This window comes from Mus pahari, chromosome 17 (genome assembly GCF_900095145.1).
Source record: "Mus pahari chromosome 17, PAHARI_EIJ_v1.1, whole genome shotgun sequence".
In the NCBI taxonomy this organism is placed as follows: domain Eukaryota; kingdom Metazoa; phylum Chordata; class Mammalia; order Rodentia; family Muridae; genus Mus; species Mus pahari.
The window spans coordinates 48,059,679-48,083,155 of NC_034606.1; the positions used below are offsets into that span (position 1 = coordinate 48,059,679).

The 23,477-nt window shown below is 52.5% G+C and overlaps 1 protein-coding gene across 1 annotated transcript in view; it reads right to left on the reverse strand.

The window, feature by feature from the left end:
- Positions 1-2,065: 2,065 nt before the first annotated feature.
- The window catches only part of Nfam1 (NFAT activating protein with ITAM motif 1), a 23,496-nt gene continuing 2,084 nt past the window's right edge, over positions 2,066-23,477 (reverse strand). The window contains exons 2-6 of the mRNA XM_029548193.1: positions 19,535-19,840; positions 18,316-18,428; positions 13,593-13,691; positions 4,633-4,719; positions 2,066-3,995 (exon numbers count right to left, since the gene is read on the reverse strand). Of these exons, the coding sequence (XP_029404053.1) occupies positions 3,936-3,995; positions 4,633-4,719; positions 13,593-13,691; positions 18,316-18,428; positions 19,535-19,811 (636 nt within the window). The 5' untranslated portion in view covers positions 19,812-19,840 and the 3' untranslated portion in view covers positions 2,066-3,935. The remainder of the gene's footprint in view (positions 3,996-4,632; positions 4,720-13,592; positions 13,692-18,315; positions 18,429-19,534; positions 19,841-23,477) is intronic.

The following is a 23,477-nucleotide window of genomic DNA, read 5'->3' on the forward strand; positions in this document are numbered from 1 at the left end:
TGTGTCTGTGTCACCTGCTTGTGTTAGTAGTGAGCATTCCACACCAAGTGCAAAAAGCAGCAGTTAACCAGTGCTCAATCAAGGCTCGGGGACTGTAATTATAACCACAGTTCACGGAGGAGTCGGTTCACAGTCTGCAGAGGTTCACAGAGCCTCGCGTCAGTGCCTCCTGGGCTGGGGTGTAGATTCAGAGACGAGAGGCCCCTCCAGTGGGCAAAGGACATCCCCGGGCATTTAGGAGGGACAGATTGACGTCACTCAGCTTGGCTGGGCTGAGGCAGTTGCCCACCTCTCCTGGAAGAGCTGTCTGCCAAGAAAACTATTGAACTACATAAAAATCCATCCCTGAAGTCCCAGAGGCATCCTTAGGCTAGAACACGGCCTTTAAATTAGATGAAGGGGGGAAAAGGCAGGTTTTGCCTGTAACTCCATTTCAGGTTAGTAAGAACTAGTGGCCAAAGAGCTGAAGCCGCCCCCGCCCCCCACAGTGGCCACCCACTAGAGTCTTGTGATACTGACTGTGAGGGACACTCTAGCCCCACTAAGAATCACTGATAACAAGCACATGTTCCCATGGAAACTGCTGCACAGAATCCTCTGACATTTTGTTTTTCTGGGGGAGGGGGGGCACAGTTCCTGTACCTAGTTTCTAGGTTTGGTTTTAAGAGGTGATTTTCTTCTGTAAAGATGGGGGGAAGGAGCTGGCGCCAACTGAGGGGGCAGGCAGGGGCCGTCAGATTCCAGCCATTTACTAGCCTTGGGAGAGGCAGAAGGTGTGGAGCCTGAGGGTGTCAGAGCCCTTGAAACGTTCCTGATGCCCTAAGACTCTGAGGAAGCTAGCAGGCAGCAAAACCTCAGAGGGACAGCAACCTGGACCAGAAAAGAGGGTGGAAGTTCCTCCAGGCAGGGACATGGACTAGATCCACCAAAGAGACAGTCATGTCAGCCTCCCTTGCCAGTCCAGGGCTGCCCCCTTCACCTCCCCCATCTGGCCAGCCTCTCTTGAGTGCTCTCCCAGCTGGACCCCTTCTAAGGGATGCTGCTAGACTCAGAACCACCCCTCCCCCGCATCCCTCCTCCTATCCCCAGTCTGCCTCCTGAGAGGGATGCTTCTAGATTTTTTTTTTTAATTTTATTTATTTTACATCCTGACTGCAGTTTCCCCTCCCTCCTCTCCTCCCAGTCCCTCTTCCACACCCCTCCTCCCTCCTCCACTCCTCCTCTGTTTCTCTTCAGAGAAGGGCAGGCCTTGATGGATATCAACCAGCTGTGGCATATCAAGTTGCAGTAAGACTAGGCACCTCCTCTTCTACTAAGGCTGGGTGGTGCTACCCAGCAGGGGGAAAGAGTCCCAAAGGCAGGCAGCAGAGTCAGAGGCAGCCCCTGCTCCAGTTGTTAGGAGTCCCCACGAGAAGACTAAGCTGCTACACAACTGTTAATACTTCTATTTTTTTCTAAGGACATCTGTCTGTTCTCTCTCTCTCTCTCTCTCTCTCTCTCTCTCTCTCTCTCTCTCTCTCTCTCTCCAGGCTCTGCTCATTGCTCTAGCAGTTTGATTCTCAAAGAAACACACACTCACCGACCAACCCTCAGCAGGGCTTAGGGAGGGACCTCCGTGCCAGCCTTTGCTACAACACCCGAGTGGTCTGGATTGTGGCTGGAAACTTAGGCTGAGGCAAGCAGGCAGTGATGCTTAATCAAGTCTGAGCTACTGCTAGGAAGTGGAACTGGGTCCTAAGCGGGGGTCCTGTGGCCACCCAGCCTGCCTCTCCTCTCCCTTCCCATTCAGAGCCTCTCCCCAAGGAGTTCACATTCGGGGGTCCCTTCTTCATCACTACCATCTGCACCCCTTCATCCTTGCATCAGCCCCCTCTGCAGGCTCTCAGGGCCGGGGGGGGGTGTGTGATACTGGGTGCTTAGTCTTCTTTGTTGACTACTGGGAGCCCTAAAATATTCTTCCCCACCTTCCTTATCTCTGGCTTCCCCGCTGAGCATCTTTGCCCCCACCACTCAGCAGCCACCACTCTGGCAATGTCTGTGTCTCCAGGACAGACAATAGGTCAGTCTTCCTGGGCCTTCTAGGCCACAGCAAGGAGCTGAGATTTTTATTCCAAGTAAAGTAGAAACCACGAAAGGCTTTTTTTCATGGGAAAGGGACAAGACAAAGCAGGTTTCATCAGTCCTCCGGCTGCTTTGTGGGGAAGAGGCAGTGGGAACAAATGGGATGGCTGCTGGGAGACCTGCGTGCCTCGTCCTGAGCCAGGGCACAACATGAAGTCCCATCTGGCTTCCCTCACTCTCCTGGAAAGGGTTAAAAGAAACCTGAGTCCCAGCCAGGTCATTCAGAGACTGGATCTAAAGCTCAGAAGGTAGGAGAGGCAACAGGCAAGTTCTTGCTGGCCGAGATTCTCACCCCAGCGCTAAGCTAAGCTTCATCTCAGACCACTGGAGCCAGGAGCCTGGAGGCAGCTCTGTGCCAAGCAGTTCCCCGTCCTCCCAGACCAGGAATTCATCAAGCCAGCCTCCAGGAGCACGGCCTTCATTCATCCCGGCAGCCTCTGAGGAGCTCTGCTTGTTGGATGTTCGAGAGGAGAGCTTGTAGGCTTGTAGGTGACAAGCCACCCACTGGTCCCAGAAAAGCCTGGCGCCACTGTCCAAGGACAGGACAGGGAGCTTCTGGACATCGTCTTCTGAAGCATCGGTGCCTTCCTCTTACCCCTCTGCTGCCCGAGGGCCAGGCATGCGGATTCCAGATGAGAGCATCTCGGGAACTTTGGAAGCAGCCTGGGATAGGGGAGGTAGATTGGCCTATCTTCCACAGCTAAACTGGAAGCTCTGGGAAGGCCGAAGGAAAAGCAGGCTAAGAGGAGGGGAGTAAGGTAGGAGAGGACCCCTTCAGTCCCTGTCTTTGAAGGAGACAGCTTCCCTATTTATAGGGGTATCTGGAGAGTGAATGAGGGGGTCCCCTGAATGAGTTCCTGGAGGGCCAGAAAGGCTGCGAGGCATTGGGGAACTTTGGTCCACCTGCTCTCTGTCTTTAGGGGAGGCGAGATGGGCCAAAAGCAAATTAATAAAGACAGAGGAAAAGGGCATGAAGCCGCAGCTGATGGGTTCAGAGTAGGCCACAAAGAGGAACTGGGGGAACTGGGTCTAAGAATAGAATAAGGTACGGGGGCCCGTAGAGCTTAGGGTGAGGTATGGTGAGGTGTGTGCCCACATAGGCTGATGGGAAACTAGCTCAGGGTTCTCGTTGCGGGAGGGACACTCTGAGATTCTCCTATCTCACCAGCATGTATGGAACCTCCCTGCACCTGGTCTTGGCTCATCTCCGCTTGGTATATCCACAGCCTCCATATCTGGCCCTCAGCCCAGCCAGCTTTGGTGCAGTTCTTTGATGCCCATTCTCCATCTCTCCTTAGCCAGTCCACTCAGCATGTGCCCACCCTGTACAAGCCTCTGGGCCAGCTGAGGAGCTGGAGTGGTTCAGTGGCCAGGCAGAGCCCTCACAGGGGTCCTGCTATGTCCTCCCAGGCCCAAGTCTGCCTGGGGACCAAAATGGAGGCCAATGCAATGACAGCCACATACACAGCTCTGCAGGGGTGGCAGTAAGGGGCAAAGAGGAAAGAGATGCTATCCATGAGAGCCCTGTGGGACTGAGGACCACTTTGCCCATGAAGGAATAGCCAGGGGAGAAATGGCTTTCCTGACGGAGAGAGAACAGCCTGAGCAAAATCCCAGAGACATTAACGGTTCAGGCTGGGATGCAGAATATGAGAGTAGACCAGACCAAGACGGGGAGAGCCCTACTGTGCAGTGTGCAGGTGATGATGGCCTGTCCTGAAGGCCCTATTCCTGACCCAAAGCAGGTCCTTAGACAAGAGCTGTGGCTCTGGGGTCCTAACCCAAGACAAGGCTCGGAGCCTGTAGAACTTTTCCTAGAGATTTTCATAGACGAGGTTAAACTCGTTGTCATCCTCAAATCTATTCAGCTTCTCCTAGGAGAGGAAAAGAGGGAGAGAGGGAGGGGAGAGAGGAAAACATTAGTCAGGAAAAGAACATATATGAACCAATGTTTGTTTGTTGAGTTTAAGTCACTGTATAGCCCAGGCTGGCCTTGAACTTATCCCATCTTTCTGTCTTCACCTCCTGAGTGCTGTGGGGGTGGAGTGGGGAGGGGTTATAGGTTTGAGTCAGCTTGCCTGGCTTTGAATTTATAATGATTTAGTTTTGGTCGAGGGGGCAGGCAGAGAACTTCTCCGAGAGTCACTTCCACAAGAAACATGGCCTTTGTCCCCAAACCCACCTCGTCTCCTGCCATGCCTCTCCATACCTACCCTCCATCCTCCGGTTACACCAGGCTACCCCTAGTCAGCTCCCCTAGCCTCTCCCTCGTGCTTTTCCTTTGAATCAGAATGTGAGCAGAGTGACCACTATCTCCTCCCAGGCTGCATGCAGGCAGCGTCAACAGAAATCAGAGCTCCCAGTCCCCCCAGTCACAAGGTAGCTTCTGGGGAGGGGACATCCCACTTCAGGTGGTCCAATTCTCTGCTCTATTAAATTCACATAGCATACATGGGTCAGAAGGAAAGACAGAAGGAGCCAGGCTCCAGAGTCCCCAGCCCCAGGGCATACCTTGGTAGCTGGGCTCTGGCTGGAGACAGGGCTGCCAGTCTCTTCCCCCATACAGGCGTAGACCTCTGTCTCTCGACGCTGGAGGGACTACAGCAAAGAGGGCACCAGGATCAGTGGCAGGTACAGAGAAAGGCCGACCCCAGGTTCCTGGAGCAATCCCTCCTGCCTGTTGTTAACCTGATGTGCTGTGGAAGCCCAGGGGAGGACAACCCCCCCCCCACACACACACACACATACACTGTCCCCATGCTGTGAGCAGTCACACCATTAAAACTGTCAGTCATAAGCCACCTAAGCCCCTGTCCTAATTATATGAGCTGCTTCTGTCTGTACCTCACCACTTCCCCTCAAGGACCACCAGCAAAGCCCAGCCCTGGACTCTGTCCAGACTTGCATCTGGCTGGTGAAAGGACATGCCCTTTTTTTGACCGTCCCTGCTGGTCCTTAGGTCCCTGAGGCCCTAGCAGTGGGGATCCCTCTGCATGACACTCAGGTCCCCTGCTAACTTCAGCCCTCACTTCCTGGTTCAGACTCTGCCCATGAGATATCCATTCACTTTCCAGGTCTCCTCATACTCATCACCCATCCTAGGCTCACAGACATCTGAGATACCCAATAGAGGCTCTCATTCCTCATCCATCAATCCTATGCCTCGCTGGAGGAATCCAGAGTTCAACTCCAGAGCCTGGTACAATCTTCTCTCCCCCAGTCATTTCCCTTTATCCCTTCAGTCACCCTCTCCGGCTAGCTAAGCTCCACTCAGTCTCTAATGGAAATGCATGCTCCCCTCTGACCACCTGCAAATCCATGACCAGAGAGAGAACTTCCTCTGGGGCTCTCTGTAGTATGCCCCCTCCCCCCCTCAATGCACATCCATATCCTCCAGTCTTGGGAACCTCCTGGGGACAGGGACCATGCCTGGTTTGTCTCCTAACTCTATAGCTGGACTTGGCATGTCAAGAATGCCACCAAATGAGGATTGGCAAGGGAACACCTTACTAGGTGCTGGGGGCCAGTTCACTTTAGAGTCTTTAGAGACCAAACCACAGATTCCAAGATGGTAAGAAGAACCAGGCTTTGAAGACAGACAAGACCAGGTTTGGTTTGGGGCCCTGATATCTGCAGCTACAGGAAACTTCTTTGCTTCTCTGTGCCTCGGTTTCCCCATCCACAAGATGGAAACTATCACATCTGTCTTGCAGGCCCAACACATGAATAAACATGAGGTTGCACATAAGGAGCCTTGCACAAAGTTAGGCAAATAGTAGTTGCTTAATATGCAGTTGCTTGATGGTCACTGGGGAAGGCATAACGTTCCCCTTCTCTGCGACCCCGGCTGGGGTGTATCTGGGCTCTAGAACAGAGCTTGCAACGGCCCAAGCAAGAGGCAGAAGCATTCCCTTCCCCGGTGTACTGGTTAGATGGATGCAGGCTTGTTGCCAAGGAGGCGGTTTCCCTGGCAACAGTCAAGCAGGGGTTGGTGAGGCAGGCTGGAGAGACAGGTGGTGCTCAGAGGCAGGAGGAAGGTGGAGATGTGGGAGGGGAGAAGGGAAGAAAGCACCCAGAGGTAGCCACGCATGAAAACCCCTGTAATAAACCATTTGGTGCTTGGGAGGCCCTAACTTCAAGGGCATCAGGCATGGGTGGTGTGGATGTCCTGAGGACCATTCACAGTGTCTCTGAGCCAGATACAGGGTGGAGTCTGCGAGAGGATTTTCCAATCTGCCTCATTGACAGTCCTCGTCTGACAAGTGTGGGTCTCTGTGCCTGTCCAGAGCCCTGGCCTCCTCTCAGCACACAGGATGGGGCATGTTGTTCAGTCACACTGTGACCCCTTGAACCCTCCTCAGACCTGACAAAGTTGGGTATCACAGGTGGTTGGTTCCCTCTCATGTGTCCACTCTTTTTTTGTTTGTTTGTTTTGTTTTTTTAAGACAGGGTTTCTCTGTATAGCCCTGGCTGTCCTATAGACCAGGCTGGCCTCGAACTCAGAAATCCACCTGCCTCTGCCTTCCAAGTGCTGGGATTAAAGGCGTGCGCCACCACGCCCGGCATGTGTCCACTCTTATGGGTTGCCCCAGCAGGTGCAAGCCCAGAGAAGCCAGGGACAAGCAGAGACGAGGAAGGGCACCCAGTTCCTGGTGTCTGTGCTCTAAAAGGCAAGGGTGGCAATCACTTAGCTGCTGCAGAGTGGAACCTTTGCTGGTCCTAACCTGCAGGCTATATTTACATTCAGGGTATGATCTGCTGTGCAGGCTGTGAGATGCAGGGTAAGGCCTTGGCAGCAGGACACTTCTGAACCTCCGATCCTGCTCCCGCTCTGTCTTCCTAGCCCTCCTCAGGAATGGGATCAGGGATGGTGGGAGAAGCTGCCTGCCTCAGTTCTGCACTGCAGGGCTACACGGGATTAGACTGGGCTGTCTGAATGTCTCCGTGCCAGGGCTCTGCTGGGCTTGACTCTCCCTGGTCACTCGTCTGTCTCAGGTCCTATAGACAGACCTTTTGCCTCCTGTTGCCCAGTGGACAGTTACAAATGCTCATTAGCCTGGCGGGAGAGTCATGGCCAACCTCTGGGTTGGCTTAGGACGGCGCAAAACTAGCTGTCTGAACCTGGGCCACATTCTCTGAGAGTACTGGGCACTGAGGTCACAGGCTTTTAGAAAGGAAGAGTATTTAGTAGAGAAAGAGCATTGTAGTTCTGGATTGGGGACCTAGTACATTTGAAGTCGCCAACCCACTTCTGGGGAAGGTTTTCCAATCTAAGTGTTAGAAAAGTCACTTCCGGGGTACTGGAGAGATGGCTCGGCAGCTAAGAGCATTTGGTAGCTCTTCCAGAGGACCTGGGTTCAATTCCCAGCAACCATATGGTAGCTCACGACCATAGTTCCAGGGCATCTGACACCCTCACACAGACATCCATGCAGGCAAAACACCAATGCACATGCACATAAATAAATCTTAAGGAAAAAGAAAAGTCATATCAGTGAGGACAGCCGTGAGACGCTGGAGGGAACACTGGGCCAGGCAGAGCTGACAGGGGATCTCTAAATACTGCTGATGTCCTACATTGGCTATGGGCATTCACTCTGCCCTGTATCAGGCCTCATAACCAAAGACACTCTGGAAAGTTAGAGCAGACTTCAGGGTGCTAGGCTTATACAGGACTAGGAGGAGGTTTGGGGGGAAGGGACTGTAACCACTTAGGAAAAGGAGCCAGATATGAAGACATTGGAGAGACATGAGAGAGGTCAGAGGAGGTTGTCATTTCTATGCTATGCTATGCTATGCTATGCTATGCTATGCTATGCTATGCTACACTATACTATATACTATAGTATAAAGTATAGATACTATATATGATATACTATATTATATATACTATACTGGAAAGGGCTATCAGAGGAGAACGCTGGTATAGGAAGGGCCTCTTGGATAGCCGACAGTGACGCTCAGAGGCTATAAACAGGGCTGTCGACCTTGACCCTGGGTGGGATGGGAACTCATAAAGGGTGTGGTGGTCTCAAGAAGTGTTGTCCAGGTGTGGTGACAAATACCTCTGATCCTAGCACTTGGGAGGCAGAGGTGGAGGCGGGACCAGCCTGGTCTACAGAGTGAAGTCCAGGCCAGCTGAGTGAGACCTGTCTTAAAAAGAGAAAAAGAGGGGCTGGTGAGATGGCTCAGTGGGTAAGAGCACCCGACTGCTCTTCCGAAGGTCCGGAGTTCAAATCCCAGCAACCACATGGTGGCTCANAACCATCCNTAACAAGATCTGACNCCCTCTTCTGGAGTGTCTGAAGACAGCTACAGTGTACTTACATATAATAAATAAATAAATCTAAAAAAAGAGAGAGAGAAAAAAAAAGAAAAGAAAAAGAAAAAAGAAGAAAAAGAAAAAGAAAAAGGAAGGAAGGAAGGAAGGAAGGAAGGAAGGAAGGAAGGAAGGAAGGAAGGGAGAAATGAAGAAAAGAAAGAATTGCTTTTCCACCTCCTCATGCAGGAACAGGAAGGGATTGGGACTTGAGCAGCCTCATCCTGCTCAGAGACTTTAACAGTCCTGACAGCCCTACTTTGTAGCTGCTCAGGGTACTTCCTTGGTGTCTGTGATGGTTTGTAAATGCTTGGCCCAGGGAGTGGCACTATTAGGAGGTATTATATTGTTGGCATAGGTGTGTCACTGAGGGCATGGACTTAAGACCTTCATCCTAGCTGCCTGGAAGTCAGTCTTCCACTAGCAACCTTCAGATGAAGATGTAGAACTCTCAGCTCCTCCAGCACCATGCCTGCCTGGATGCTGCCATGCTTCCTGCCTTGATGATAATAGACTAAACCTTTGAACCTGTAAGCCAGCCCCAATGGAATTGTTTTCCTTTATAAGAGTTGCCTTGGTCATGGTGTCTGTTCACAGCAGTAAAACCCTCACTAAGACAGTGTCTTCCTTCCTCTTCCTTCACAGGTCCTGCTCCCAGGGTGGCGACTCCCAGGAGTCCCGCTCCTTTCCTCATCTTGGGTTTCTCTGGTAAGACTGCTGCTGATTAGTCTCCAAGTCACCAAGGTGCTAAGCAGAGGGTGATTTGTCAATGGTTTAATGCGACGGCTCTGGCTGCTTCCAGGCAGAAGACAGACAAGGATGAACACAGGCACCTGAAGAGAGAGCAACAGCAGGAACGCCACCAAGAGACAGGAGAGGCTGAAACAGGGAAAGCTGCCTGTGCCTGAAGTAAGGCCGGCCAGTGGATCAGATTGGGTGATATGCCTGTTAGCTGGTCTAATGTCAGCTTGACACAAGCTAGAGTCATCTGAAAGGAGGGAACCTCAATTGAGAAAATGCCCCAAAAGATCTAGCTGTAAGGCATCTTCTTAATTAGTGATTGATGGGGGAGAACCCAGCCCACTGTGGGTGGGGCCATCCTTGAGTCCTGGGTTCTACAAGAAAGCAGGCTGAGCAAGCCGTGTGAAGCAAATCAGTAAGCAGCATCCCTCCATGGCCTCTGCGTCATCTCCTGTCTCCAGGTCCCTGCCCTGTTTTGAGTTTCTGCCCTGACCTCCTCCAGTGAAGGACTAAGAATGAAGAAGCACCCCTCCCAGCTTCTGTTGGGTTATAGTGTTTCATCACAGTGATAGCTAAGGCAGGTGATGACAGAAAGAACATTTTCAAGTGTCTGGCCCAAGTGACTGAGGGGACAGCCAGCATCTCCCAGAGTGAGGGTGTAAAGAGGGGGCACCCAGGGTCTGAAGAGTTGGGATTTGGTTGAAAAGTGCGGATGAGACCTCCTGGTGGAGCTGGGTCCAAGGCTCCCTGATGTGTGAGATATAAGTTGAGGCTGGTCCAGACACGGGTGGTGTTCAGAATCCTTCCCATGAGATCACTGGGGTTGGATAGTGTAGATAAAAGAGGAACAGGGTCCCCGGCCTGAGCCCCATGTCTATACCAACCCTTGGAGATTAGGGTTCCATGGTTCCAGAAGAGCAGTAAGTTGGGACTGAAGAGGTGTAGCAATGAGTCAGGGGAGGATCAAGAGAGAATGGAATGTTCTAGAATCGAGGAGGAGGGGGCACTCCATGCTGCTATCAGAGGCTGCTCATCAAGGGCCCCAAGGACCCAAAACTGCCTGCTGGATGTAACCACAAGACTGAGGACAGAAGCTCTGGTGAAGGGTGACAGGCGGACTAGCCAGTCACAAAGGAGAGGGGGCAGTGGGGGGGTGTGCGTGTGTAAAGAAAGCACTTGCCCCACACATGTGTGGACCTGAGTTCAAATCTCCAGAACCCATGTAAAAGCAGACATGGCTCATAAGTCCAGCCAGCAGGCGTGGCTAGTGCATAGCCTGTAAGTCCAGCCCTGCTCCAGTGAGATGAGAGGCAGAAACAGGAGAGTCTCTGGAAGCTTCCAGAAGCTCAAAGGCTGCTAGCCTTGAAGGATGCAGTAATAAACTCAAGGAGTCCCTCCCTCAACTAAGGTAGAAATCGAACACAGTGCTCAAGGCTGTCCCCTGACCTCTGACTTCTGACCTCCACATTCCCATAGACAGATAGTCTATGCAGGCACACACATGCACAGATTTAAAAAAAAAAAAAAAAGTAAAAAAATAAAATAGAAAGAAGAGGCATCAAGAAAAGGCACCCTGGAGTGTTCTGGAGCAGACACAGTTCGAGATGAGGAATTTAAGGCGGAAGGTATCACAGTGTGCTGGGAGCCACAGATGCAGCACTGTGTGACTAGACCCATATTAATCACCACAGAACCAGGACTCGGAAGGCTTAAGTAGTAGAGTCAACGAGTCCCAGAGCAGCGTGAGTTAACACGGTGGGGCCCTGCCTAAAACCGAACCAACACAAGGCTTTGCTTCTGACCCACTCTAAAAACTCCTAGTAGGTCAGGTTTCTGAACACAAAGCTGAAGTGGTACATTTTCTCTGATGTCACAATGCGTGAGACCCTCTGCATTTGAAAGAAAGCAAAGCAGACGAGAAATACATAAACCCACAATCTCGCCGGCAGAGAACTCACTTCTTTCAACAGCCAATAAGATAGACAAAGAAAATCAACAGGGATCAACAAGGCTGCAGAATATTTTAGCAACGTGATCAGCAAACTGGCTCTCATGGACACATCTGTGGATGCCTCCCAAGTGTGCGCAGAGCATCAGGTAAAACGACCAAGAAGTCTCAGCAGAGTTCAGAGTAGAAAAGTCAGAATATATGGACATACGAATAATAGTCAGAGATAAGGACCATTATAAAACAATAAGCACCAACAATAAATCGAGGACCCAGAGAGTGGGCTGAGGAGAGAAAATACCGGAGCCTATCACTGAGCCTGAGTAGGAGAGACCCAACTTCCATAAGTTTTGCCCTGCCCTCCCCAAATGCACGCTGAGGCAAGCACACACCCTCCTCAAGACAAAAAATAAATATAAAGTTTAAAAGAGTTATTTATTTTTATGTGTCTTGGTATTTTGCCTGCATGTATCTCTGTACGAGGGTGCCAGGTCCTCTGCAACTGGCGTTGCAGTCAGCCGCAGTAGTCTGCCATGTAAGTGCTGCAGATCGCATCTCTGGAAGAGCAGCCGGCGCCCTTAACTGCCATCTTGCCAGGCCCCAAACAAGTATTTTTTTTAATTAAGCAAATTATTAAAAAACAAGACAGAATATTAGTGAAACAAGTAAAAATTCTCCGTGGAGTCAGGAGAGAGGCCCGCGCCTTTAATCCCAGCACTCGGGAGGCAGAGGCAGGCGGAGCTCTGTGAGTTCAAGGCCAACCTGGTCTACAGAGTGAGTTCCAGGACAGCCAAGGCTACACAGAGAAACTGTGGACCACAGACATAGAGGTAGGCAAAACACTCAAGTATATATTAAAATCAAATAAATCTTTTTTTTTTTTCTTAATTGTGCCATTCTAAAGTTTTTGAAGTACAACTGGACTGTCAAATTCAAGCTTGTAATTCCAGGACTCTGGAGGTGGAGACAAGAGGGTTAGGAGTTCAAGGTCAGCCTGGGCAACAGGTGTCTAAACAAAAACCTCAAAATAAAAGCAGTATAAGGACTGAGGCAGTTGATCAGTGGTGCGGCACTTCCTTCTTGCCTAGCGCGTACAAGACCTTGGATTCTATTCCCAGAAGAGAGAGTAATGGAGAGGGGAGGGAGGGAGGGGGAGGGAGAGATTGATTGAAAGAGAGAGATTGATTTTTCACGTGTAGCAGCTAACACCATCATCTCTCATAGCGTTGAGTCGCTGGGAAGGAAGAAAGAATGTGGGGGAGTCTGGGGTGGCATACGCTGCGACAGCTGGCGGGAAGTCCCTGGGGAGGAGCAACTGAGGGCCCTTTGAGAACTGTCCTGTTCTTAGAGCTGTCAATGCTGCCCCCAGGGAAACGCTCCTTGGCCTCATTGCCACCCTCCCCCACCCTGGGTGAACGCAGCCGAATTCTGATCTTGCTCTGGGTGGGGTTTGTGGCTAGGTCTCTCGTGTACACAGTGATGACTGGCAAGCACTGGCAAGCACCTTCAGACTATGGACTTGGCTACCCAACAGGCCAGGCCTCGAGCCAGGAGCCTGGTGCTGGCTATGGCTGACAGTGGAAACAAGGCCTTCCTTCTCTCTACACTGAAGGTACACCACTCGCAGACTGTAAGCAACACAGCACCCAGGGACAGTCCCTTGTCCAGGTGGCCAGGCAGGCACAGTCTCTTTAGACCCTTCCCCTGTAACTGTGGGAACTGTATAGCTGTGGGGCGGGGGGGCACGGAATACATATGACACACACAGTCCCGTGTGGAGTGCTGCTGTGACAGAAGGGTAAATGAGGAAGGGAGTGGGTGGATGAGCAAAAACCCAAGGGTGTGGCACGGCGCCTGGCCCTTTCCTCTTTTCGTGACTTTTGCTGTTTCTGCTTCAATGTCGCTTGTGCAATAGAGGGAAGACGAGGCTCGGATGCTGGGTTGGGGGATAGTCCGGTCAGATGAAGGAAGTTTCTTCATCCTTGCCAGCGTTTGCTTGGCTGCCTCATGTTCCTGAAGGGGCCTACACATCACCTCTCCTTTCACCTTTGTAGCAATACCTAATCAGGTTGGACGTTGGTGGTGCACCCCTTTAATCCCAGCACTCTGGAGGCAGAGGCAGGCGGGTCTCTGAGGTCAGTCTGGTCTTCAAAGTGAGTTCTGGAACAACCAGACACAGAGAAATCCAGTCTGGGGAAGAAAAAAAAAAAGCAACAACAACAAAACACATACACGGAGACAGAGAGACAGAGAGAGACAGAGACAGAGAGACAGAGACACACAGAGACAGACAGAGACAGACAAACAGAGAGAGACAGAGAGGCAGACAGAAGCAGAAAGATATCTAATGTGTAGAATTATTGTGTCCATTTTGCAGATTAGGAACTTGAGGCACAGAAATACCCTACAGCATGCCAGGTGCTGGGTCAAGTCTGAGAAAGGCAGAAGGGGCCTGGGACTCACCGTGTAGACGGATTCTGCTGGAGGCTTTGTGGTTCCAACGGTGGATTTGAGACCAGGACATGTCTTAGCAGTGTGCTTGCCCAGAACTGATATCTGTTTCTGTGGGGAGAAGAGAGTCAAGGCTGTCAAGGCTGAGGAGAAATAGCCCTCCCTTCTCCCTCCCCTTACAGACCTCAGCAGGCGGGAAACATTGTCAATTGTCATGGGGCCACACAAAAGTTAATCATTCAACGCTTGCCACCACCCTCTCCAGGGAGAGATGCCTGAAGCTAATGGAACCGCAAAGGCACAACACACCATGAGCCTTCATCGTCACAGGCAGAGTGCCTGACGCTGGGGACAGGGCCTGGACCAGGAGGCCAAATGATGAGTGGATGCCAGCCAGGTGACTGCGGGGCCTGAAGGAAGATGTTTTCCCTCCAGCTTCAATGTCTTCAGCAATAGCACCCCTCGGCAAGACGATCACAAAGATTCAAGGAGGGGACGAAGGGGAGGCACTTGATGGCATTCTGAACCCCCCAGTCAACCACCCCGTATTTGCTGAACACCCTTTGTCAGCTGGATTGCTGACCTTCTGAACTTAAACATTTGCAGGAGAGGTGGGCAATCCGTAGCAGCTTTCCCACAGCAGAGCATCCTGCACTTGGGGACTCAGGAAGGAGCTCGGAGCAAGTGGGGGGGGGGGAGAAACAGGAGGAGAGAGTGTGCTCAGCACCAACAGAGGAGAGGGCTCCAGGCAGAAGTACGGCAGGCAGGCAGGACTGAGGAACTTAAGGAGAGGTCAGCCTGAGGCTAAACGTCCTGACTGGAAGGATGGCTGGCAGGGTGGTGTGGGCTGCAGGAAGCTTAGAGGGCTCTAGGTAGGATGCCTGAACCAAGCCAGCTCTGGAAAACTCCCCAAGGCTGAAGCAAACGGCAAGTGGAATCAGAGAGCGCACGGTCACCCCGCTGGAAAAGCGCAGGGCTGGGGTGACAGTCAGGGGGAGGCGGTCTGGACGCCCCCCTCATCGCAGGCACCACACTGCCAACAGTGGAGCAACAAAACGGGCCTCATCTCAGGGCAGGAGCTAATTAAAAACCCTGGCCACCTGCCAATCCCCAGCCCATTTACTCCCGGATTAGCACTCAAGAGCTACTTAACTCACAGGCAGAAGCCGGCGCCACCCCCAGTCTCAGCGTGTACAACGCTGAACGTGGGGCCAGGCAGGGAGACATGCCTTGTTGCTCCTGCTCTCTGTCAAATCTGCAAACGAGCTCCCTGCTCGTGGGGCGGGGGTGGGGGGCGTCAACTCTGCTCTGCACATGAACCCCGAGAGGGCAGGGGTTGGCTGACACTGCACAGCCCATAATCGACAGGGGCGGGATTTGAACCTACGTCTGCGTTCACTAAGATGCCAACCCAAGCCAGTGCTACTCGGGTGTTGTCTTCTGTTTTGTGATAATCTGTAGGTCTCATACAGACAGGTGTGTGCCATCTGTGTGTGGTTTATGATTCAGAAAGAACCCTGTCCTTGTCATCTGTTATTTAAGGGACATGGGAATGGTCATGGACTTACCACTTAACAGAGAGGGAAACTGAGGTCTGTCAGGCTAATAAGAGGCTCTCCCTAGAGGAAACACTGGTTTGGTAACGCCTTGACTGTCCCTGAAGACACGGGACCTCTAGGAGCCTCGGGGCACAATGTACCTCCTTCTAGTTAAGATGGCTAGGGTCCTAGCCCCTCTCCTTCTAAGCCTGCTTGTCCAGAAGCCACCAAAGCTGAAGGACAGGTCACAGGTAGTGGCTATTTGGAGGCTACCTGGATAAACATTTTGGAGCCAAGGCAGGAAAACACAGGGTGCGAGACACCTGTGGGTAGCGGTGCCAGTCTTCCTCCACGCTGGCCCAGGATGCCACTGGAGATTCTATGGCCTGCTGTGGTTGCCCCTGGGAGCTCAGGGAGGTGGCCTGAGCCATTGGCCTCAGGAAAAGGCTCAAAGCCACAGATAGCTGCAGATTGTCAGGGGGTGTGCAGAGGAGGGGGGAGGAGGAGGAGAGAGAGGAAGGAGAGTGGTGGGGGCAAGGACAAGGCCACAGAATACCAAATGACACGGGTGTCTTTACTGGTAGGGGACTAGATAATAGTGAGAGCCACCGGAAATGGAAATGGTCCGATTTGCTCTCATCCACCTCCCTACGCAGGTGCAAGGTGGGTTGAAGCTTGTGGGCAGTGGGAGGAGGCTCTTCCAGTCCTGTCCAGCCAGCCAGCCAGCTAGCCAGGAGGCGTGGGACGAGATGGGACTCCTATAGGGGCAGAGGAGGCGCACCGTTGAAGACTTGGGGTTACGTTTTGATGTGGAGGTTGGGGATGCTCTCTGTCCTCTGGAGCCAGCTTTGTTGACCTTAGGACCCTGACCCAAGCTGCCAAAATGAGCCCCTTTAGATTGGGATTATCAGATGAGCTAACCAGCGAGCGCAGTTTCTCCCATGGTGCCTAGCTCTCTGTTACCCATGCTCCCTCTCTCCCGAGTAGGATGCAGTGAAGGTTAGCAGGTCTGGGCTGAGACCTAGCTCTCTGTGCACACCGCTCGCTGCTGGCCAAGAAGCCAGCACCAAGAAGTTAATCCCCCTCTTTGAAATCAAGGCCATGTCACCTTACCCTCCTTGTGCCCTAGTCAGCTCCTACTCATCTTTCAGGAATCAGCATGTACATACCCCATAATCCCTCCCACCAGCACCTACTATGTGCCAAGCACCAGAGACAATAAGTCCCTATCCTGTGGGAGGGGGGCTGCACTCAGGTGGGGAGAAAACAGAAATGTAGAGGCTGGGGGGTTGTATGGTAGAGTTGGGGGAGGCAAGCAAGGACCCTGAAGAGGGCATGGGGCCCAGACCAGAATGGGGGGAGGAGGAGAAGAGGCCAGACCCTGGAGAGACTGAGGGATTGGACATGGGGATGAGTGCACAAGCCAAGGCTCAATCCTGAGCCCCCAGGCACTGGGAGGCAGGAGGCTTACAGTCCTCAAGAGTGGGTTTTCTGGACACATGAGGTGGAGATGCTGTCGGGCCCCATACATCATTTGTCACCACGCTCACTATACAGGACCAGAGCTCGGGAAGGGGCCTGGCAGCTCATCCATACAGAGAAACATAAGCCTCAGGGCAGACCAGTCACCCGGGTGCATGGAAGGGCTCTCTGAGAAAGGTGCCCAGGACCTGCCAGGACCATCGCCGCTGCCACCGCTATGCAGGAGGCGTCCCCACATCTGACTGTCACCCTCTCAGAAGAGTAACTGTCCTGGTGCTCAAAGTAACTGAGTACTATCCTAGCCTCCCTGCCCCTACCCCTTCTGTCCACAGCCAGGATGCTGGGAACTGCCTCTGCTCTAGAGAGAGATTGCTATGAGAGAGGTCTCAGTTGAGGCAGGGAGGCAGGGAGGCAGGGAGGCAGGGAGGCAGGGAGGCAGGGAGGCAGGGAGGCAGGGAGGCAGGGAGGCAGGGAGGCAGGGAGGCAGGGAGGCAATGATTACCCTGTCCAATCTTGCAGCGCTGGTAAGGGGCAGACTTAGAATACAAGCCTAACCCCGAGATTGTGTTCTCAAGCCCCTTCCCCAGCCCCCACTCACCTCGAAGCAGGCTATCTTGAGATTTTAGCCTTCTTCCTTCCTCTGGCTTCCTCCTAACCTTTAACATAATGGCTGGTACATAGTAGGTACTCAGCTAAGGTCCACTTAAGAAGCTAATCCATGTATTACTTGTAACCATGAAAGGACCCTGCAAGTTATACTCCCTTCAGCAGATATTTACTGAGTACCTACTATGTGCAGAATCCTGCAGCACAGACTGTGGCTGCCGCAGGGAACAGGCATGAACGGAGAGACCACAGAGACCACGGAGAGATGGTGAGATTGAGGGGTACCCCAGTGGGGAGTCAGCTCTCCCGGGGAGTCACCAAAACAAAACAGCCAGGCAAGGAGCTGGAGCAAACTGTCCCCTTCAGGAGCCCTCCAGCCCTTACTCTGTCATGTGCTTTCTTTTACCTTTTTTTTTTTTTTTTTTTTTTTTTGAAACAGGGTTTCTCTGTATAGCCCTGCCTGTCCTGGAACTCACTTTGTAGACCAGGCTGGCCTCGAACTCAGAAATCCACCTGCCTCTGCCTCCCGAGTGCTGGGATTAAAGGGGTATGTCACCACGCCTGGTTGTCATGTGCTTTCTATATGACCATGAGCAGATCACAACCTCTCTGAGCCTCGCTCTATGGGGCTGTGAGATAGGAAGAAATGTCTTCACAGAGCTATGGAAGGGAACACAGGAGCTAGGTGGGCTGGGCACACAGCATTGTTTAGTCTCTTTCACTGTACATTGCTAGATGTCTGGGCAGGGCTCTGTCTAGGGACAGCATGAGAGCCCATGTCTTCTCCCACCTTTGGGGGGTTTTGTTTTGTTTTGTTTTTGGATTTTCAAGACAGGGTTTCTCTGGCCTGCCTCTGCCTCCCAGCATTGGATTGAAGGTGTGCACCACCACCCAGCTTCTCCCAGCTTCTTAGAGGAAGGAGCAAGTTGGCAGAGTCTAAAGAGCTCCTCTCTCTTCCAGTAGGGACAAAGTGGGCCTGTGGGCTGATGGAGTAATCTCCCCAGGGCCTAGGATGTGACAGGGGCAGCCTCTGGTCCCAGAAGTCTCCCCAGTTCCATAGTATAGGGGAGGGCAAGATTCAACATGTTACATGTCCATGTGACCCTCACCTTCTTCCAAAGCAGTAATGCTGTACCCAGCACGCCCAGGACACTCATCAGGCTGGTAAAGCCAAGCAGCAGCGCCTCCTGGACCTTGAATGATGGTGGCTGGTACACTGTGTCTGGAAAGGAAGACGGCAGGGAGCAGAGGGTGAGTTTCCCAGGAGAAACGGATGCCCACCTGGCCCACCAGCCCCTGGCCCCTAGCCCCAAAGCCTCAGTTTATCCTCGACCCATTTCTAACTCTCTGCAACTCCCAACCTTGTCAAGGAACCCCCCCCTCCCAAGACCCTTCAGGGTTTTGGCTTCGCTCCTGAATATGTCAACATTCGTGGTTCTCTAAGGACAAGGGCTGGGTTAACTTGCTTCTTTAGTGAGCTGGCACCACGGAGGGCTGCCTAGGGGATCCCGTGTGAGTCATATCATCTTTGGGGGCTTCCTCTCCTGTAGCTGAAATAATGGTTATATGAGTGTGTGTTGTGTGGGTTGAGGAGACAGGCTCATACTGGCTTACAAGGAAAGTCACACCAGGAATAGACAAAGGGACAAACGTCCCCTCCTCCTGAGCCCCTCCTCTGGCCTTCTCCCCTGCCTCCATCCAGCTGGCAAAAAATGCACAGAGAATGACCCACTTGTGGGCCCAGATGAGTTACTTAGATCATAACCATCACCAGGCTACAGCCCTCGCAGTCTCTCCTGTCCAACACTACTAGAGTCTTTAATGGGCAAAGTACTGCCATGTCAGGCCCAAGTTTACATCCAGGCAAGCACTAAGACAGGATGTGACCCTGGGTCTGAGGGATTCTGAAGTCCCCAACCTCTTCCAGTGGGACTCGCAGAGGAGGATAGAGAAAGAACCAAGGCTTTGACCACGGCTTGCCCTTACCTTTGCGGGTCTCACACCACCGAGAATCATAGCTAAGAGTCAGTGACACGAAGCAAATGCTCACCCAAGCAAGGGTCCCCACAAGCCCACGTGTGCGCATGCCTAACCCCTGCACTGCAAACGGCACCAGTGCAAGTCATTTGTCCAAGACAGCTAGAGGAAGATCCACAGACTGGGCCCCTTCTCTTTCAACACAGAGGCGGGGTGGGGTGCCTGGCACACCTGAAGGATGGGGTTTTCCTGGGGTGCTTCTGTTCTGTTTGCAAAGCTGGAAAACGAGGCAGAGAAACTGCTGGTGACTTCATTGCCTTCTGCCTAAAAGGATCTGAGAGGCAGCCTTACCTCTGACCAGAATGAAGACGCCATCGCTCTGATATGTTTCAGGTCCTCTGACTATGCAGTAGTAAGTGCCTGTGGCTGATGAGTTTGGCAGGCTGAGTTCAACCATGCAATCCGTGGTATGGTTCTCCGTGCCAGGTCTGTGTTGGCAGTTAATCCGCTTCTCCCAGAGTCTTCTGCCATGGATATTCGTATGAAAGAAGTTAACAGGCAAAGAGAGTCCTGTGAAGTCCTCGTTTCTGCAGCTGAAGGTCACATTCGTGTTTGCCAGGGACACCATGATAGGAGGGCCAGTGTGTGTCAATAATCCTGTGGGGAAGTGGGGGACAACAGGGTAAAGTGACAGCTCGCTGAAAGTCTCCTCACCCCATGTGTGCCTCCTGCATGTTTGACTGCACAGCGAGACTCTCAAAGAGACTCCATTTCCCCAACACACGGCAGCCAGGCAAGAGCCATGATGGAGGAAGACCGAGAGTCAGAAGGGTCAATCACTGGGGCAGATTCTTCAGCAGGTAACACCCAAGGCTGAGGGGACCTCAGAGCCCGTGCTCCTAGCTACCCTTTCCTTCCTACACGACAAAGGCAGCCCCCATTTGCTATACATGTAGACCTAAGGAGCCAAAAGCTAGTGAAGAAGTAAGAAAAGGGGGAAGGCAGAAAACCTAAGCATTTCCTGGCAAGGGACAGAGGGAGCAGGTCTTCCCACAGCTCGGCCAGCAGGGGAGACTGGCCAGTGGTCAGAGACAGGCCATTATCCGGGAATCGGGGCCCCGAGAACTTTGTCAAGTCTCCATGTGGTGTATATAACAGGCCATTCCGCAGGGAGCTGTCCTTCAACAACTCAGACTGCTAATAGGTGGCCACTTTGTGCTCAATACCCTCCATGAGGCCAGCTCCACCAAAGCCTTCCCCGGTATCTCATACTCATCCAAAGACAGTCTGAACACCCCCTCTCCCACCCCCCCAAACACAGTAGGTTGGCCTGGCTGGGCCTCCCGCAGGCTTCTGGGATGCTGTTCAGATTTGGAGCAGGGTCAGCAGCCACCGCCCCCGGCTTTGGCAGCACGGGGGCTCTCAGCTTCAATATTCCATGCCTCCCGGGCCCTTCCCCTCCAGCAGCTAAGCAGCAGACAGTTTTTAAATTGAGGTCGGCAGCAAGCAGCCAAGAACACGCAGGCCGGCTTGTTAATCGGGAGAAGATCGTGCGTTTTGAGACGCTTAGAGAGGCTCAAGATTTATTTTGCCGAGGAAACTGAGCTGTGGGCCTCCTGCCTGTGGTGTGGGCTGGCGTGAAGCCAGGAGGGTCTTGTCTGGCCTCTTCAGCTTTCCTCTGGGGGAAGGGCCTTGGGGGGAGGCTAGGCCTCCTGAAAGACTCCAGGGTAGGGGTTGGGGGGGGTGGGGAGTGGAGGGGATTTTTCCAGTGAATCCTTACAGTTTTGAACAGGCTTTGGATTTGCTGTTGAACCTGTAAGAGACACGCCACCCCCTAAAGAACTAGGGGCACTGATAAAGCCCTGGTCACTGTCAGAGTAGGACAATGGTCACTTTGGGAGTATTGACTGAGGAGGTACCTAGGTCCCTTTCCTACCAAGCAGTCCCTGTCCTGGGCTTCCCTCAGGTAGGCACTGTCCCCTTATTCTTTGCAGAGCAGCTGTGGTTCATCTATAATATACACACCATATAATATACACACCATATAACACCAGCACAGCAGGATTCTAGTTTTGTTGTTAAGAAGCCTTAATTCAGGGTAGAGGCGGCCTGCGCGGCTGGTACGGTGGTTTGTATATGCTTTGCTCAGGGAGGGGCAGTATTAGGAGGTGTGGCCTTGTTGGAGGAAGTGTGTCACTGTGGGGGTGGGCAAGAAGACCCTCCTCCTAACCAAGTGGAAGCCAGTCTTCTCCTGTCTGCCTTCAGATGAAGATGTCACACTCCCAACTCCTTCAGTCCCATGTCTGCCTGGGTGCTACCATGCTGATAATAGACTGAACTTCTGAACCTGTAAGCTGGCCCCAGTTAAATTTTGTCTCTTATAAGAGTTGCCTCTGGAGAGATGGCTCCGCCGTTAAAGGCTAGGGTCACAACCCAAAATATAAGAGTTGCCTTGGTCATGGTGTCTGTTCATAGCAGGAAAAGCCTAACAAAGACAGCTGGGTAGAGGAGGTAGGGGCAGGTGCTGTGGCATGATCTCCCAGGCTTCCAGATGGACTGGAAAGTATATGAAGCCAGAGGATGGCACGAACTCCAAATGATTGAGAGCTATACCCACCCTGCCAGCAGCTCATCTGTCACACAGCCCCTTCCACCCTTCTCTAGCCTCTCTCCCATTGTCTCCCTGTACCTACAGACACCCTCTCTGAGGCCTGTCTGTGAACCAGCCCCCATGGTGCCCCTTACCTGGGGAGTGCTCTCTCCAGGGCCCCTTAACCTGTGCCCCCTTCCTATGGCCTTTATTTCCTCCTATGGCCAATTCCTAAGATTCCAGACTTGGTTCCTCGGGGGCTCCCAGCATCTGATCCTCCCGATGGGCTCTCACTATGCCCCTGTTAGGCTGCCAGGGTAAGCGGGGCCTGGCTGATTTCCCCAGGCTTTCCAAAGTGAAGGTTGGAGGTTGTAATCCATCTAAGAGACCTGGAAAGTGGTCAAGCCTCCTCCCCGGGACCTTTTGGTTCTCCAGAGCTGAGACCTCTGTCAGACTAGGGAAGGTAGGCATACTGCCAACATGACGAAGTCACCTTCCCATTTTTCCTGGCTGCAAGATATCTATCCAATTGTCTTTAAAAAATCCCCCTACCCTTGCTCAAGGCACCCTTCTAGAAAGTGATGGAATCTGCCAGTGTAATTAACTCGATCTTTACAATTCTGGAAACATCTACAAAAATAGATGTCTATTATTCTACAGCCTTGTGGAATTTACCATTTTAAGGGTAAAGGGTTGGGATCATGAAAATTCAGTGCGTGGCTGTGGCCATAGTACACAGAGATTCTGGAATGAGAACCTCAGGGTCTGATGAAAGTGCTGTGTCTAAAGGGGGAGAGAGGACGCAGCTCCTTCCATGTCATATAAGCAATGACAACTGTCTGGAGACAGCCAAGAGCGAGGGGGAAATCTCAGGGCACTGTAGTTGGGGTGTCTGGCCTGAGGGTGGAGTCTCTCACTGTTTCTCCTTTCCTGGGGGGATCAGTACCCCACAACCTGGACCACCTAGCTACCTGTGGGTTCCCAGCCCCCTTCCCCTCCCCACCCCCTGCTTTACTCCATTTGTCTGCCAGTGAGAAGTGGCCCCCATTTAAGGTCCAGAGCTGCAGATGAGCATAGAGAACTTCTAAGTCCCCGAAGCTTTCTTCTCTAGTGCTTGCTGTGCCCCAAACATACACACAAACTCAGAAGAGGTCCTAGGTAGCCGTCAGCATCCTGCGTGGCGAGAAAGGCACCCGTGGGAACCAGGAAGCCTGGGGTGGGAGGGGAGGGCGTACTAAGGCTCTCTGGGTAGCTTGGGAGACTCCTGGGAGTTGAAAACTTCCGCCACTTGGAAGCGGACATCCAGAAACAGAAGGAGAAGAACATGGATAGAAAATCTAGCCAGGTATGACACAGGCACACTAACATGAGGCAGTTATAGTAAGCCCACTCCACAGGCAAGCAAAACAAAACAACCAACCAAAAGACAGAGAACCAGGCTGGCAAGATAGCTCAGTGTGGAGCCGGAGAGATGGCTCAGCAGTTAAGAGCACTGGCTGCTCTTCCAGAGGACCCAGGTTCAAGTCCCAGCACCCACATAGCAGTTTACATCCTTCTGTAACTCTAGTTCCGGGGGATCCAGTGCCCTCCTCTGGTCTCTACAGGCATTAGAGGCCAGCCTGGTCTACAGAGTGAGTTCCAGGACAGCCAGGGCTACACAGAGAAATCCTGTCTCAAAAGGAAAAAAAAAAGGAAGGAAGGAAG